Genomic DNA, 17,781 nt, shown 5'->3' on the forward strand with positions numbered 1-17,781 from the left:
CGGAGCCCGCGTGGGCGGGTCCCGCCGGCCCGGGCGGCGTGAGGGATGCTCGGTGCGGGCGGCGGCGGCGGCCCCAGGGCCCGCCATGGTGTGAGGCGCTGCCGCGATGAACGGAGCGGTCCCGTCGCTCTACGACCCCAAGGCGCGGGTGCTAAAGCTGGGGGAGAGCTTCGAGAAGCAGCCGCGCTGCGCCTTCCACACCGTCCGCTGTGAGTGCTGGGGTTGGGGCAGCTCTCGGGGGTTGCGGGGGTCGGGGAGGGGTTCGGCGGCCCCCGGTGCCCGCAGTCCCCTGGAGGGCGGGGGTGGCTGCGGCCGCTCTCGGCGGCTGCCTCTGTCCCGGGATTCTGGCGCTGAGTGCCGTGGGGTGCTGGTCCGGGATTTCGGGAGCCGTGCAGGTTTCAGTCGGTGCTGGGAGCACGTACGGCCATTGTATCCTAGAGCTGCCCCTCGCTGTCCGCTGGGCACTAACTTCCCTTTCCATGCCTTTTCCATAGCGTCTCCCTGCGGTTCTGCTGGAAACCGAGCTAAGCTGAACCTGTGGCTCTGTCTTCCTTGCTTGCGCTCAGTTTTTAGAAGTTCCGTGTAATTCAGCAACCAAAGGTTAAAGGCAGGCGGTGTTAATCACGGAGCCAGTACGCCCTCCCTGAGTACATAATTACTATCTAGAGAGGTGTGTGCTCAAAGATTCTGAGGGTAGCTAGGAAACAAATGCTCCCAGGATTATAGTCCTTGGTAATTTAGGACTGCAGCTTCTGGTTTTGTTGTCTGGTTATTTATAGAATGAAATCCCCAAGATTCAGAGAACGTATGTTCTCTGGAGAGTGTCCGGTGTGCAGGATGGGTAATGTGCTCTCTGTGAGCAAAGGGAATGGCACTTAGATTGTCTCCAACTGTAGAAGTGGAGGAGAGGGGGAAAAAAGCTATAAATGGATTTAAACAAATGCTGCAGTTTGATATTTACCCTAATTTTAAAGAGGACTAACCCTGTCTGGTACCTCCTACCCTTAGAGTTTTATGCTGACTCTTCTAATGTGATGATTTATTCTGAAATCTGTTTTGAAATCTCTCTTCCTTTCCAACAAATGAGACATAGAAACTGGCACGTTCATCAGTTCTATCAAATGCACAAGCAGAAGAAATATCCTCCAACACCTTTTTTAAACAGTTGAGCAAAAGGGACAACAGCTGTTAGTTAGAAGTTAAGATTGGCAGTATCAATATCTTCATTTTCTCGATTGTTAACAGCTCAGTGGCCATATAAAAAAGCAAATATTCTCTGATTTGATGAGAAACTTTGGAACTGTTGTATGCTTGTTCCTGCAGGACGGCGTTTAGGGGTTTGCCCAAACAAGGTTAGCAGGGGCTGTCACCGGTGTCTGAGCTGCGAGCCTCCTCCTGCGCGGCCCTGCCCAGCAGCTCCTGCAGCCTGGTTTTCCTGCCCGGTTGGTGTGCTGGCTGGAGCCGTGCTTCCAGCTGCGGTCTGTGCGCCTGGCCCGTGGCTGCAGGCCGAGCTAGGGAACTGGGAAGCTCCCCAGCTGCAGGAATGCCGCCGTCAGTGACCAGCAGAGTGTGAGATGGGGCTGGCAGCGAGGCGAGCAGCGTGTGCCCGCCGATGGGTCCCCTCCGCGCCTCCTCCGGCGTGCGAGGCAGGGCACCGGCATCCTGCCGTAGCTGAGCCGCGGGCTCAACCCCACATATGTTATCACAGGCCTTCAGGAACCTCTTGATGCTATCCTGTCTCCCTACACCGGCACAGGCAGAGTTTTGGCTGTAGCCTTCCCCAATTTATTTGTGGTGGAAATAATGCTTTGTAGGTAATGGTATGTGACAGAGCTGCCATGCTGATGCCTGAACATATGCTCATTTGCAATGTCTCAGAGTTTTGAAAAGGATCAGAAATCAATACCCTCTTTTGCTCAAAACTTATTTTAACGAGTCCTATAGATGCTGAAAAAAACCCCCCAAAATGTAAATCAATGTTAAATTGGGAAGGAATTTCACTTTCAACAGAAATAACTAAACTGAAACACCAAGTTTTTGTCAGGTTCTGACGTGCTTGTTACATAAAGTTAGAAACAGAAAGAGAAATGCATATTGGGGGTTGATGTTGTTCTTTGCATTTTCTGTTACTTGTCTATATCTCTCATGTTTGGGATCAGCATTTTCAGGAACTTTTTATTGGTACTTCTGAAAATAATTACATGAGAGTGTACCTTTTGAAATGCAACATAACTTGTTTGGCTTTCTTATCCATTAAAACCTAAAGGTGTTTTTCTAATTTTAACTGAAAGATTTAAACATTTATAATGGATCCTGAGAAAAACATCTTGACTTTGAATTCTATTAACTTATGGAATGATCTGCTCAGGGGAATGCTAGATGATACACTAGCAAAAAAGGCTTTTACTTAATAGCCTCCAACTGCAATTAAGTGGTGCCTGCATTTATAAGATTCCTGAAAAGCCTGTAAATAATCTAGTTTGTTTTTATATTTAGATGACTTTAAGCCTGCATCTATTGATATGTCCTGTGAAGGAGACCTTGAAGTTGGCAAAGGTGAACAGGTGACAATAACACTGCCAAATATTGAGGTGAGTTGATGTGGCTGAAGAGTGGCAGGCTTAAAAGAATTATTTATTTTGTTGTCCTAAGTATATACCCTGACTATGGAAGGGTATAAAGTTTTAGTGCTGTTTCAGAGCTGCCTGAGTGATTTTTAGAGTAGAAAAACAATTGCTCTAAGACTGTAAGATTACAAAAGACCCAAAGGTTAAACAGCTGCACTGTAACTTTAAGTGTATTTGCTGCACTGGAAATATGCTGTAGGATGACCCAGAAGTGTTGCGTACACAGAAAAGCTTCATGTGTATGTTGGCAGTGCAAGCTTCCCCTTGGTATTTATTGCTCTAGTGCAGCTCTAAAGCAGGAAAGACTGGAAAGGGAAAATTTACTACCTGCCATGGTTTACTGCTCTGCTGATATGAGAGCTGAAACCCCTTTTGGTGAGATGAGTCCTAGAGAGAAATAAGGAAATATTGGGAAATAAGTATTTAATCAGTTTCAAACTAAGCTAAGTGAGTAAAACCCAATTCCAGTCAAACACCAGCTGCTTTTGGACATGGCAACTGTGAATCTAATTTGAATTAACCAGTAACATTTTTAATGGCTAGAAATGATCACTTGTAGTGAACTTGTCGCCACTGAAGGATTGCTGTTCCTATGAAAACGACTACAGGAGTAACACTTACTGGACTTCTGATTTAATAGGGCTCAACTCCACCAGTGACTGTGTTCAAGGGCTCAAAGAAGCCTTACCTTAAAGAATGTATCTTAATTATCAACCATGACACTGGAGAATGTCGCCTAGAGAAACTTAGTAGCAACATCACTGTGAAAAAAACCAGGTGGGTGATTTACAGGAGAGACAACTGTGCTTTAGTCATTTTGAAAATCAATGTTAATGAGTCTAAATTGAGATATATAACTACATATCACTATTTTTAGGAAAACATAATTTTAGAAAGTACTTGGCCTTGCTCAGAGGAGTGAAAAGTCTGCTTTCTCAGGAAATTGACTTCACATCTTTTGAGTTGTGACTGCAGAAGAAATCAAAATGTATTTTTTTATTATCCAAAACATGTTATAGTATTGAAAGAAATAGTTACTATTTTCTGGTGGTTTTAAAGGGAGGAAAAAAAGATCTGTTTGGCTAGTAGCTTGCCTACTGTCTTCTGGCTTGTAAATGAGGAAATTAAAAAAAAAAAAAGAAAATTTTGTGACAGGTCTCAGTAATTATAATGGCTTATTTTTCTCATACCAAGTTTTTTGAATTTTTTTTTTTTTTTTTGCTGCTGAGTCCATACAAGTAACTTCCAGCAGAATTATTATTAAATGATCCTGGGTAGCAAGGTATAAAAACAAATCAACTGACAAAATATTATAAAGTTAATAGCACTGTATAAAAATAATTTTAAACACATATACAATATTAATAGTATATATTAATGTATTATGTGTATTAGTATAATAACTTACCAGTATAATAACTTACCTAAGAATCAAATGATGCTATTTAGAAAGGCATGAGAAAAAATCCATGGTACCATATTCCCTGTGTTCTTGCCTTTTTCCTTGCCTCTTGCCTTCTAGTAATTTAAAATCTTTCCCTCTTACACACAGAGCTGAAGGAAGTAGTAAAGTCCAGTCTCGCATTGAGCAGCAACAGCAGCAAATGCGAAATGCAACAAAGGTTCCAAACAACGTTAAAAGCTCTCCATCAAAGGAAAAAACCTTTCCATCTTCTCCTATGGATGATATTGAACGGGGTAAGCTCCACTGGCACATACATTTCAGAAATTTTGCTGTTAACAAGCCATTAGTTTTTAAGAGGTTTTGGGGTGTGTAGGTTGTTTTTGTTTTGTTTTGTGGTATTTGAGTTTCACACTAGAAGCTGATTATGTGAGCAACTTCACTCTGATATGGAAATGACCACTGTGGCTCAAGTGGGTAAAAAAGCAACATTTGTAGCTTGTTACAGTAAAAAAACAGGTAAACCATTAGGTTTAATAATGCCAGGGGTCCTACTGCTGTCTCCTTGACTCTGTCTTCCACAGCTACTTTAATCAAGTATATCCTTGGTTGTATTGTCATACTGGAACTAAGTCACTTCATTTTGACATTCCTCCTTTTTCTTTCTGTGCACTCAGCAAATATGGTACAGTACTTCACAACTCAACCTACACCTTAAATTACCAGATAGAGCCTTGTGGAAGATGAGGTTCCAATGAAAAAGACAGCTAAAAACTTGCATAAATCAACCCTTGAGCAGTGCTATGTACTGTTTCCTTGAGAGACTCTGGTTTGGTGTGACACTCATATTTCACTTAATAGAAGGCCTTATTTCCTTTGGGAGGACAAGGAAGATGGCAGGTGGTAATTACTTGCTACAGAAATGCTGACAGGTGGCAGTTTCATTGACTGGAACTGACATCTGCTTCCTAAGTTGCTCTGAATTCCTTTAAACAGATTTTTTTTTAGATGTATCATTATGAAGATTGTTTTTGTTTCCAGTTTGGTTTTAAGCTCTGAACAGCAATCTATATTGCAGAACAGTACTTGAATTCATCTCAGGTTCCAAAGAGGAAGGAAAACTTGAGCTCATTAAATAAAATTATTCCTTTCTAGGTGGTCTGTTCTTCTGGGGGGAGTGGTGGTATCAAATACTGGAAGTCTCCAAAGTGACTGCCAATGTACCAAACTCTTGTGTAGTGCCAGTCCAATTTTGAGTACCATTTAAAATGCTGAAAAAATTAAAAGGATGGTAGAGATATCATCAAGTCATCTAGTCCATCCTTCTGTCCTAAAGTCAGATTTCTGATGTAACTTTTCACCTGTTCTTAGAACCTTCCAATGACAGATCCTTGTACTTGCTGGCAAGCCATTCCAGGGCTTTGCTCTCCTTACTGTTTGGGTTCTCTTGTATAGATAGTCTGACAGCAAGCCTCTTAATACTTTCATATTTATCATACAAGTACAGAGCAGATTACTGTGCTGCTTTTGAGCAGTCCCTCACAGACTCAAACTGCTGTCTTTCCCATTCTTTATGCAAAATTACACCAGTTGGTTCAGTCTTTCCATAGAAGTTTCCTTTCTAAATCCCTGATTTGTTGTCGATTTCCTTTAGCTTTCTTGCCATGAGTCCAAAAACTTCCTAAAGTATAGTCCCTAAACACATCTACTGAAGTTCTAGCAGTGCTGACGTGAGCAAAAAGGCTGCCTTACAGGCACTATTCATCTTTATACACAAAGAACAAATAGTATCATGCCTGTAGTATCACAAGACCAAACAGTATCAAGTCATTTCCGCACAGCATGGAGTGGCAGAACAGTGTAGGGATCCACTGTAACTCTCAGACTCTTCAGAAGTGTTGCCTGCTAATCATTCTTCATCCCATGGTTGTGTAACTGACTATTCCTGCTTAAGTACACTACCTGGAACTTGTTACTAACTTTGTTTTCTGGGGTGGAGGGGCAGCTCATTCTGCCATTATCCTCTAGTACTGCTCTCCTTCACTGGTTAAAATTACTTAATTTAAATTCTGTCTGATTAAATTACATCAAAATTCAAGGCAGAGATCTTATTTCTTAGCTTTTGGTATTGGCCAGTTACTTAAAATTTTTCTTATATTAGACATTGCTTAGGAGGAAGTGGAATTGAATGCTTAGGATTCGAGTGGTGTCCTTCAGTTAGGTGTCTTACAGCTCCAGATGTGTGGAGGATCATGTTCTCTTTTACATGTCCTTAGTGAAAGAAAGATGCTTATATGCTTCCAATTTTTATTTTCTTTCTGCTCCCCTTCTTTTTTTCCTTATGCTTGAGTAGTTCAGTCTTTCATTTTCTTTCTTTTCTTTCCTAGCACTGGGTTAATTTGTTCCTGGAGGCATAGCTGCACTCTTAGGTGCCATTTTTCCTGAACACCATTTTCTTTCAGACAGGCCTTTGATAAAGATGGCCTTTCCTTGAGAGTGGCCTTTGATAACTTAGAGTTTATTTCATGAAAGTTTGTGTTGAAGATTAATCATTTTATTCCTCCTGCCTTCTTCTCTTAAGCTTTACACCATCTTGCATCTTGGTGACTTTCACCTTCAACCTGTTCTGTATTGGGTAAATTTGAAGAGAGATGAGCTACTCTCCTACTTGCTTTATTGTGTCTGCTATATCAAAGCTCTTCCTGAAGTACTCTAAGAGCTTGTAAGACCATCTTAACAAATGTCTAGGTAGTTACAATCTTATATAGTGATGAAGTTCTGCACCCTGTATGACTCCTCAAGTCTTCCCCCCACCACAGATTCAGAGGTCTGTTTCAGACCTCTCAGCACTCGTGTTTTGTACAATTATTATGTGCACTCTTCAGCAAAGATTAACTTCCTCTGTATGTTGGACTTATGTCACAAATACATACTGTGCAGCATTATTTGCACCTCCAAATCTATAATGAAACAAGGATTTGGAGAAATCTTCCTAATATAAGCTTTGGGTGGCTCTTTTGGCTATTCTTCATGCTTAACTTGATTTTGAGCAAAATGTCACATGGTCCAAACAAATGTATTGATTGCAATGCTGGATTGCTGGCAGGCATTTTGGGTGCAACTGCAGACATCTTGCAGTGACTGATCTGTGGATTGTAACTGCAGTTTTTAGTCAGTGAATGCCATATTTGGGGTGCTAAGGAAAACACAGAACATTTTCTTCTAGTTGCAGAAATTAAAGGCTATGTGGGCTGCATTACCCCATGGAATGTGGGTTTAAGCATTTGTGTTCACAGTCACCCTTGTTCTAACACTTGGCTTGAAAGGGAGAAAGTGCTCAAGCTATGAGGATAGAAAACCACATGACAGGCTGGATACCATTTGTGCCCTTTTCTTTGTTCTGGGGATCTTTGGTGGGTTTGGTCTGGGGTTTTTTTAAGTTGCTGTAGTGTGTGCCTGATACCTGTTGATTTTTTTTTTCCTTTCCCCCCTCTTCCTTATATTTCAATTATGATGAATGTAAACTGAGAAACAAATCCTATTGTTTACAGAGCTAAAAGCAGAAGCCAGTATCATGGACCAGCTGAGTAGCTCTGACAGTTCATCTGACTCTAAAAGTTCTTCGTCCTCTTCATCAAGTAGTGAAAATAGTTCTAGTGATTCTGAAAATGAGGAAATGAAGCCCTCTCTTCCGATGTCAATGCCGTATTTGCAGCCTCAGCCTACTGGGTCTGCCATGCCACAACAGGCTGTTCCTGACAAAGATGCCAGTCATAACAGATCCCAAGAGAGCAGTGGTCATATGATGAATACACTACGTAAGTACAAAGGCTGTTCTTTTCTTAGTGCACAATTCCAGACATCAAGATTCTGAAAGGAAACCATATTGTTTTTAAGTATGTCTCTGTTATAATTAAAACTGTGGGAAGTGATGCTAGGGTTTGATTGTTCAGCAGCAGGCTGAATTAGACACTGGGCTAGAAGGTTCGTGGTTCTCAGAGATATTAAATTAAAGCTGAAGCAGTTGAAAATATTTCCTAAGCTGTTCTGACTTCCTCCCAGCTCTATACATTGGGACTGGAGAACAGTAATTTTGTATTGAAAATTCTTGAACTAACAGGGCACTCCCTAAACATATGCTTTTCATTTCTTGGATAGAATTATGGGAAGGATACTATGGTTGCAATACTCTGAGTTACAGAAATGATGGTATATTCTTAGCTGTGTCAGTTACAATTATTCATGGCAGTGTTCCACTGGCCAACATGGCAAAACTGTCCTTTGCAGTTTTGGAAGGAGGTGATTTGCTTTCAGGTGATATTATCTTATTCCAACATTCAGGCAACTAAAAATGTAATTTGAAGAGTAGCTGTGATGTTCAATAGGAGTTGCTGCACAGCCTGGAACTGCATGCTCAATGTATTCAAGAAAAGGAAAATTTGGAAAACTCTCACATGAAAAATAAAATCCCATTAGGTAGAGAAACTTAAGTTCACTGCCTAAATAACAGGAGTACTCAGACATAGAAGTGAGTATTCAGCTGTGATAACTCTTCCAGAATAGTTACATTTTTAATTAGCTGCTTAGCTGCCAGATGTTGGTTTGAAGAGATTTCCATCAACCCTGGTTTGCAGCTTAAGATCCTTATGGTTTATCATTTATATGTAAACTTGTTATACTGAAATTTTAGACTCTGGCAGATCTACTTTTATTTCAGCTCTTAGTGGATAACATGAATGACAGTTCTTCTTCTTTTTTCTCTTTTTTTTTTTAGCTAGTATTTAAATACTTAAATAACCTGCATTGATATTTCATTATGTACTGCATGAACAGATAAGATCAGAGTGAAAAGTCCTATGACTTTGTGTGCAGAGAACGAAATGCTGCTTTCATTTTGCTGTCACTGCAGAGAACAATGTCTTCATGTTTACAATTTGTGTAACATTAGAGTGCCACTTATTTCAACCCTTATTGACAAATGCGATTTCCCATTCTCCACACTTTAATAAAACTGTTATGGAAATTTGATTAACCTTTATCCCCAGTGACAGAATCTCAGGTGGAAAAGCTTCCAGTGGGAAATACAAGTACAGATGACCACCTCCACCAGCATAGGGAGAAAATGCTGCTTAAACCATGACAACATCATGACTGTTTCAGGGGAAGTTGGTGGCTTGATATTGCTTGAGAACCATGTTGACAGGTAGAACCTTAGGCCTCTGAGCTTGCCCAGCTCTTGAGATTACTGCCATTTACTTCTATTATGGTTACAGATACTGCTTAAAACAATTCCATCCCCAGCTTCTAGTGCAGTTAACATTCACAAGACACCTCCACTAGTTAAAGATCAAACCAGCTACTTCCAAAATTGCTCTTCTCTAGCTCTGTGCTGAGGGAATTTGGCAGGAGAGTGAAACCTGGAGAAACTAAATGGATAGCACATTGTTCTACTTTGAATGGCAAGAATCCTCAGTAAGATTTTGTACAGTCATTTCTTCCATCTCAAATAAGGTTTTGCAAAAATAAAATACTGAATCAACAAATGTCAGCACAAGCTGCTTGCTTGTCTAATCTTGCTTTGAGGTGTGTGCTTATGTCTGTGACTAGTTTTGTGCACCTCTGTAGAATCAGGGCCATACCAGGTAATTAGTGAAGTTTTTCTTTGACTCTCTTTGTGCAGGGAGAAGGTTGGGGGAAGCTTAGACAGCAGAGTTTTATCTTGCATGTAGAAATTATACAGCTGAGATTTTGTAGAACTTGGAAAATGGAGGAGGTGGTGTCTGGAGCATGGCAAGTAAATACTTCTGTCAGATACATAACTACCTCTTCAAGAATCTGGGGCTCAAGACTGGCCCTCACCCCCAAAATACTGCTTCTTCCCTTTCTACCTTGAGAAGCTGATTATATAGGCTCACAACTTGCCTTGTAACAAACTCTGTAAATGGTAACACTAATGAATCTGTTCTTCATGAATATTTGCTCATATGTTGCTTTATGTCTACTTTCTGTTTAAACAAGGGTTATGTTAAACAAAGTAACTTTCCAAAGAAAACCCAGCATAGATGGGCTGTTCTGTGGCCTTGTGTTAGGTACTTAGTATTCAGCACAACTTCACTTCTTTTGATGCTTGGTACAAACATAGCTGGTTTACTTTGACAAATAATAATTTTCCCTTGTATTAGTTTGGTTTTGGTGTGACCACTAAGATTTGTGAGACAGTGATCACTCCTGAGTTTCCCTGTCCCCTATAACTAGCAAGAATTCAGTTGAATATATTGCATTCACTGATTTAAAAACATAAGAAATATAATTTGCAGTGCAATCTATTTCCCCAATTCATATTGTTAATAAGCAGCTGACACCATGAAAACAATTCAGCAATTTTCCCTCACTTCATTTCTGCCTCATAAGTACAATAGTCTAGATGTTTCTTCAGGGTCCTCATTAAATGAGCTTTCTGTCTTGGCACCAAATCCATCTGAAAGCCACCAGCTCTAGATTGTGCTATTTTGCCCTCTCTCTGAAGGTGTTTTTTTGAGATAGGATTGCAAAAATGAGGCAGAAAGCTTAGCCTGAAGTAAATCCTAACATATTAATTCTGACTCTGGAACTTGGAGTTCTTGCTTTTCCCATCTGCTGGTTTTCACAAGCACTGGTATTTTTGGCTGGTGTTACAGGGTTTGTGTAATTTCTATTAACTGTGTTGAAATAACTTTTGAAGGCTGCAGAAACACCATTTGGAAGGTTATCTTCTTGTTCACACTCCCTGTCCTCCCATAAAGTAGCTAGTGCATAACAGGGCTGGGATTTCTAAGAATTCACTCTAATTCTCCTTTGAGTGATAAATACATGAGTTAAATTTACCAGTACCATTCTCTGTCTTGAAAGATTTTTAGGGTATTATATTGTTCTGAATAATTATTGGCAAATAACTTGATTTTGTTTTTTCTAAAGTGCTTTTAAAATTTATCTTAAAATAATATGGCTGTAATTTTTTTTTATATAGAGGATTGGAAAGAAAAAAATTGTCTTTAAAGATTTTTGGAAACAACCATTTTCACTATTCTTTTCTTATATAAAGTGTTTGTTGTTGCAGAGAAGCATGTACCACTTTCTAAGCTTTATTGATGACACAGTGGAAAACAAAGAAAGGCTAAATGCCTCCATGTTAAAGACTCCAGTGTTCTGGCAAAGATTATATGCCTGACAGTAAAAGATCCAATCTGAGTCTTGTGGGGTTTTCATGTAAGAATAGAGTATTGACTCAGTTTTCTCAGTTTCAGTGATTTTTTGTTTTGTTTTTAGGCCATTTCTGCACAGCCTGAGATGATTTTTTTTTTCTTTTGTAATGGTTGTTTGGCAAGGGAGGTGTGGGTAAAAACATACCAGTTGGAACAGACTCCTAAAAACGTGTGGGAAGTTGCTAGATGTGATGTAGATTGTGTAGAGCATACTGCTGTATTTTTGTAGCTATGTCATCCTGGGAAGATTCCCTCCTCACACCCCCTGAGCTTATGGACATCCACAGCAAGCACAGTGTAGCCTTTTTACTTCCTCATTTTGAAATATATAGAAGAGCCACCAAATTAAAGTGCTTTTTAAATTTCTTTGATGTTTTGTTTGCTCACTTGTTCCAAAACCAGTTTGAAATAGTAGGTCACTGATACATCTTTAAGTGCTATGTCAAAGAGCTGCTCTTCTTGATTGAGACACCACTTTGTTTTCAAGCACAGCTGAGTAGCATTCAGATGTTTCCAAAAAAACCCAACAACTTGTTTTTCATGAAACTGCATTCGCCAGCAGTTTTTCCACTTGTGAAGCATGAAAATGTGGGTGGCAGAGATAGCTAGGTGTTGTCTTTTGTGATCTGGTGCTGTTAAATAAATACCCTTGTGCAAATATGCTAATGGCTTCCTTGCCAAGATTTTAAAATTGTAGAAAAATGATCTCTCTAAGGTTATGTTACTGTGAGTTTGGTTCTACACCCACTTATTCTTTTATTATAAAATAGTTTGGGTTAAAAGAGACTTGAAAGATCATCTAGTCCAGCCCTCCCTTACCTGTTTGCTATTAGCTTTTGTAAGCCATAATTGGGAAAGGGAGTATCATGAATGCAGAAAATTATTTCCTTGAAAATGACTAATACGTTGACTCTTTTTCTTCTAGGAAATGACTTGCAGCTGAGTGAATCTGGAAGTGATAGTGATGACTGAACAACTTTTTGGCCTTAAACGTATCACCTTTTTTGCTAAATATGTCTTAGCATCTGTTTTGCACTAAGATTAGATTACCAGAGACTGGAATGAATGTCCTCAATTTTGATAATAGACATCCTAATTTTCTACTGACACATCATGTCTATAATACAGCAGCATTGATATCCTGTCAATGCTATGGTTATGTGTTTATCTTTCAAATTACTGTATTTACAGTAAAATTGTGTATGATCTGATTTTGATTATTTTTGCCTCAGCCACCTGTTTTACTTGAAACTGATTTGTAACAGCTAGTTACTTTATATAAATAGCTATGGAATGGAGAAATTTCTGATATTTATGGAGGCAAGTTTCCTTCCTATCATTTAAATGCTGATCTCACAACTTTGACTTGGAGGGGGAGAAAGGGAGAACAACTAAATGAGGTCTGCTGTGTCAGCTACACTTTTTGTTCAGTTCACAGTTCATACCTTTAAGGAAACTGCTGAATAATGTGGTCCACTAGTGCAGTTACAGTTTACAATTGTTCAACACATTGCTGAATTCTTAATTTCATTATATAATGGGACTTTATATATTTCTGAGCCTCAAGATTCCTAAGGGAACTTGTCTGTTCTCTGCCTGTTTTATGTAACTTGAATAGGGCAGTCTTTTTACAACCTTTTTGTATCTAAATTTAGGTAACTGCAGAGACAGCAATGAATTTCCTTCATTTAATTCTGTAATGGAAATCAGAAAATTTCTTTGTAGAAGTATAAAAGTAATTTAATAAAGCAAATGTTTATCATTTTCATGCATCAGATTCTGTTTTTCCTGGTTAAGAATTCAATTTTCTACCTAAAGTAGTCCCAGTGAAGGGGTCAAGCAAAGAAATAAAGCAGTGAAATAGTAGCTAATAAGGACTCTCTATCCTGTCTACAAGACTGAAATGTTTGTTGCTTTTGTTACACTGAGGTGACCCTTAGTAAGAGCTTGCCAAAAGTTTACGGTGATGCAACTGAATGTTTATTACAGATTACATCCAAATGCCAGTGGGAAGTAATACCATATTAGACAAGAAAAGGACTTTTTCCACATTTGAAATGATACTTCAAGACCTGAAGAACTGAGGATCAGACTCCAAATTTCATCCTGTAATTTACCACTTAAGAGTTTTGTAACAGTAGCAAATGTCTGTAGGGTGAGTTCTGACAAGATAAGTCTGTTCAGTCTTGCACAGAAGTCTCCTTTGCTGGATTGCAGTGGTTGGATCACAGCTCTGTGTCTAAACTGTGAGGATTGAATCCCATATGTCAGCCTGAATGTGCAGACATGGAAAAAACTGCATACTCAGTAAATGTATACAATAGATGGTACTAGAGGAGCTTATTCTCTGAACTCTGCTCTACCAGCCCAGTGAAATATGGGAAATGAAATGAAATGAAATGAAATATGGGAAATGCTGCTTTCTGGTGCTTCCAGACCTTGTGCTCTGCACCAGGTCACCACTTGTTAATCTTCTGGCTTCCTAAAGCTGTAATTGTAAGAAGCAAAATGTTCTTGTGTTCGTACTCAAAGGAAAAAGCTCAAGTTCATAGCCATGTGTGAGCAGGTGTTATTAAAGGGCCAATGCACAACCTTGAGGAAGGATGCTATGCAATAACCCCTGTAAGACAGTGGAAGCTCTTGAGGGAAAGAGGATTGAGGTCTCATAGATCCTAGCTGTTGGTGTGGGAACTCTAGCAGAACTCTATCAGAGATAGAGTGGGAAGTCCATCCTGAGCTGAAATGTCTTCTCTTTGCCTTCCCTCTGTCCCCAGTGGTTCACTTGCATCGAAGTTTTCCCTTAGGATGATGCTAAATTCTAATTCCAGCCAGAATGCTGCTTTTTTTCCTGAATAACAGGGCATCCAGGGTGTACAGAGTGAGCAGATGTGTGGAAGCACTGACCAGGCCACAATCTATATCATGCAGAGCACATGTATTCATGGATTATAATCACTCCTTCAGTGATAAAACTGTTGAGTGCAGTCTGTATGTAACTGTGCTCCTCTGTATACAGGTGCTTAAATATAGCTCAGGGAGTAAAGCAGATTTCCAGGTTCCTGGGTCTCAGGACTGTAACTAAGCCTGTGCTATCTTTAGGATTTGATCTTTGGGTTGAAAGCTTTCTAGGAAGGGAAGAATGTTATTGAAGCTTTTGTACAGTACGTAGTACAGAGTGGTTACCTACCAGTCAGGCATTTTGTCAAATGCACAATTGTGATAATGCAGGAAAGCTTCCCTTTAAGTAATGGGACAGGAGATAAGATTCTCTAACAGTTCTTAGAGAAATAAGGGGAAGAAGATAACATGTAAATGCATTAAAGAATAAAGCTCAACATGCCATTTCCAGCCCAAACAAATGTGATTGGCTTCCCCCTTATCCATGTACCTGTCAAATATCAGCAGGTGAGCTAAGGAGCTTGTGCAGCCTCTTCTCATGCAGAGGACTTGGCAAGGGTCTCATTTGTGACTTGCAGGGGGCATTTCCTCCCCTAAGGCTGGGGCTGTGTGCCCCGAGCAGTGCTGAGCCTCCATATCTCCTGCAGGTTGTTCCCAAATTGCATGAGTGAGAAGGGGACCCTTTTTTGACCCTGATTTGAAAATTCTATTCTTCTCCCTTAAAGCCAGTTTTATTCATGTGATATCAATTTAACTAGAAAGTAATAAAATCAGTAACAGCTGCAAGTTCCATGACCACTGTTCCTACAACTTCTGAGTATGTCTTTCAAAATGACTTGAAATATATCTGGCTCTATCTTATTTCTTTTAGTTTTTTTGTCTTTACATCCAGAGATTTAAAGCACTAGTGTGTTTATCTCTAAGCAGCAGGTATATTTGAATAATATTTTGAGACAGTATATATTTTTCTGTGACTTTATAATGAAGCTATTGTGTATGTTTTGGATTTGAAGAACAACTACTTATCACTTATATTGATAAATCAAAAATACCTTCCCTATGCAGCTGAAAACTTGAGAATTTTTTAGTCTTCAATGCTACAGACCACTGCAACTACAGTCCACCTGCCCCTTCTCTCTGCATGGCACCTGGTACAAGAACAATTTGTCTGGTAACTACTTCAAAGTTGCAGTATTCACCCTCCATTAATTCCTGAAAAAGGGATTATGTGTGTTTACCTATTGTACCTACCTTGCCTGGCAGCTTCTAATATCTTAAGAACTCTGTCCTCTTGTTTTTCATGAATCCTGCCCTGGGGCATGTGGACAGGCCAGGGCCATCTCTTCAGGGTAGTTCTGGCATCACTGTATTCCATGATAAACACTGGGATTGCCATACACTTGGGGTTTTCTGAAGGCAGGGTATAATGATTTTTCAGATTAAATAACTTTACTTGACTTAGTAACAGACAGTACACCACCTTAACAACAGGACCACAGTATTTTTAAGAATTATTTGTTGCGTCTTTCTTGACTGATTTCTGGGGAACCAAATATGAACAGATCATCTCAGATAATAGTTTGATTTGGTAATCAAGATGTTGAGCCACAAAAATCATATAATTTCTGGCCAACAATTTTCATTTTCTTTAGAATTTCTGCAGGAAGGTTTCTGAGCACAGCCAAACAGATGGTTGAATCCTCCTTAAACAGAAGAGATGAGGGTGCATAAACTGGACAGAAATGAAGACGCTCAGAGGAAGAAAGAGAAGATAACTTGGGTCATAATGGTTGCTAGGCTGAATGCTTGCAGTATATGTGAATTCCTTCTCTCACCACTTTTTGAGGTCATTCAGCCAACCACATAAGGTGCTAAGGACAGTCTTGATATATATGGGTTTCAGACCAGCTTTTTGAGGACATGTAAAAAGAAGAATGAGGAAAAAGAGTTTCGAATATTGTTAAAATATATATTCCTGCTGCTTTGATCGATGTAGGGGAAATGCAATAAGAAGGTGAAGATGTGCTGAAATGAGGGGGAAAAAAGTGAGAAATTATAAAGTCTTTCACAATTTAGACCTCAAATATGATATAAGTAGTCATCCACATCTAGGGGGGGATAGAAAGACTTCTGTGTCTCAGCTATTACTCTGCCCCGTTCAATGAAACTAGAGTAGCTGCTTTTCCTGGTTGTTGACTGGTTAGCAGTAGCATCACAAGGCAGCGGCTCCTTGCTTACCAGATATATGCATAGGAGTGGGCTGAAGTAATGGAAGTCCCTAAAGCATCTGTTAATCTGTTACTGTGGAGTTTACTTCCCCACTTGCAGATTCTCATTATGGAGAAAAGCTCTTGAAGGGCAGACTCAGAGGTCAAGACTTGTGTTGGCATGGAGAACTACTCAGTTCCAAAACAGAAATCCCAACTTCTCATACAGGGTTTGTGTAAAACCAGTGCCACATCTGCTGGGAACAGCAAAGGCTTGGGCTCTCGTTGTTTCTGTGGTTTTCTGAATCCATAGAAGAAATGAGTATGTTCTCAGATTTTCCTTCTCTCTAAAGCAAATCCCTCTGCTGTGGTCAGGAAGGAATGGAGGTTAGAGGCAAAGATGAAGGAGCCTTTCATTCAACAGAGAAGGCTTTGTTGATGTACAACACATACCTGGTGAGTTAGCTGCTGAGACCTCTCTTGACTGGCTTTGAACAGGGGCCCTTGTTACAGAACCTGTTCTCCATCTCTCATCTCCCATGTACTGAGCAGCTTGGCTTGTTCTCGTCAGTGCTTACGCATGACAGAGGATTACTTGCTCCGTCTAAGAGACGAGGCCTTCATGCTGTTTAAGTTTAAAGAAGAGTGGAGTGTCTTAAAAAGTTAATTAAAGAAGACCCAACAGCAACCTAAACTCTTCTTTAATATCTTTAGCTTCACTTCCACATGCTGTGTATCTTGTTCTACCAGTTTCAGTGCTCTTGCAAAACGGTTGCACAATGTCTTCCTTTCAGCAACCAGCAGAATTAAACTTGAGCTCTTCTAACTGAATGTACCTTTTCTAGGATGTGCTGAATTTCCAATAAACTCTACAGAACCCTCTTTTTCCTTGTGTCTTTTCATTGCTACAGCTTTTGGAATAACTACTCATGGACATCCTCATATACAGCTCCCAGAGAGACATGGGAGCAGGTTGCAGCATGAAAATACCAACTCATCCCTTATCCAATTACCTTTTTTACACCTGACTCTCTGCACATCAGCAATTTATGAAAAGATTTAGGCTTTTACCAGAGTTTTGATCCAAGTGTTTATTGTAAAAAATCTACCACTGTGAAGTGTTCCTAAAAGCTAAGACTGTTTTAAAGGCCAGTGTCTGATTGAGATTCCCCCTTCAAATAAAAACACATTTGTGCCAGTTTTCTGCAATGAGGGCACAACAAACTATTTTGGAATTAGCTGTCCTTCAGAGATTCTGCTGGAAATGTTTGTGTGCCTTTTTATGATCCTCTCCCACCACAGTGTAGAATAACTTCCACTCCCATGCTGCATCATGACCTGGGCTTTTGGGTTTTTTTCTGGTTTCTTTATTGTATTTTTTTTCCCCGTGTGTGAAAGTTGACATT

At 39.8% G+C, this 17,781-nt stretch overlaps 1 protein-coding gene across 1 annotated transcript; it reads left to right on the forward strand.

Annotated features, from left to right (window-relative positions):
- The first annotated feature begins 24 nt into the window (after positions 1 to 24).
- EAF2 (ELL associated factor 2) lies at positions 25 to 13,038 on the forward strand. The gene is made up of 6 exons (XM_071435253.1): positions 25 to 209; positions 2,497 to 2,591; positions 3,268 to 3,404; positions 4,180 to 4,325; positions 7,581 to 7,847; positions 12,196 to 13,038. Exons 1-6 carry the CDS (start codon positions 107 to 109, stop codon positions 12,240 to 12,242), a joined length of 795 nt encoding a protein of 264 aa, XP_071291354.1. The 5' UTR covers positions 25 to 106; the 3' UTR covers positions 12,243 to 13,038.
- Positions 13,039 to 17,781: the final 4,743 nt, after the last annotated feature.

The sequence above is a fragment of the Agelaius tricolor genome, unplaced genomic scaffold, assembly GCF_023055355.1.
Source record: "Agelaius tricolor isolate 1412-34295 unplaced genomic scaffold, bAgeTri1.0.p SCAF_10, whole genome shotgun sequence".
In the NCBI taxonomy this organism is placed as follows: Eukaryota; Metazoa; Chordata; class Aves; order Passeriformes; family Icteridae; genus Agelaius; species Agelaius tricolor.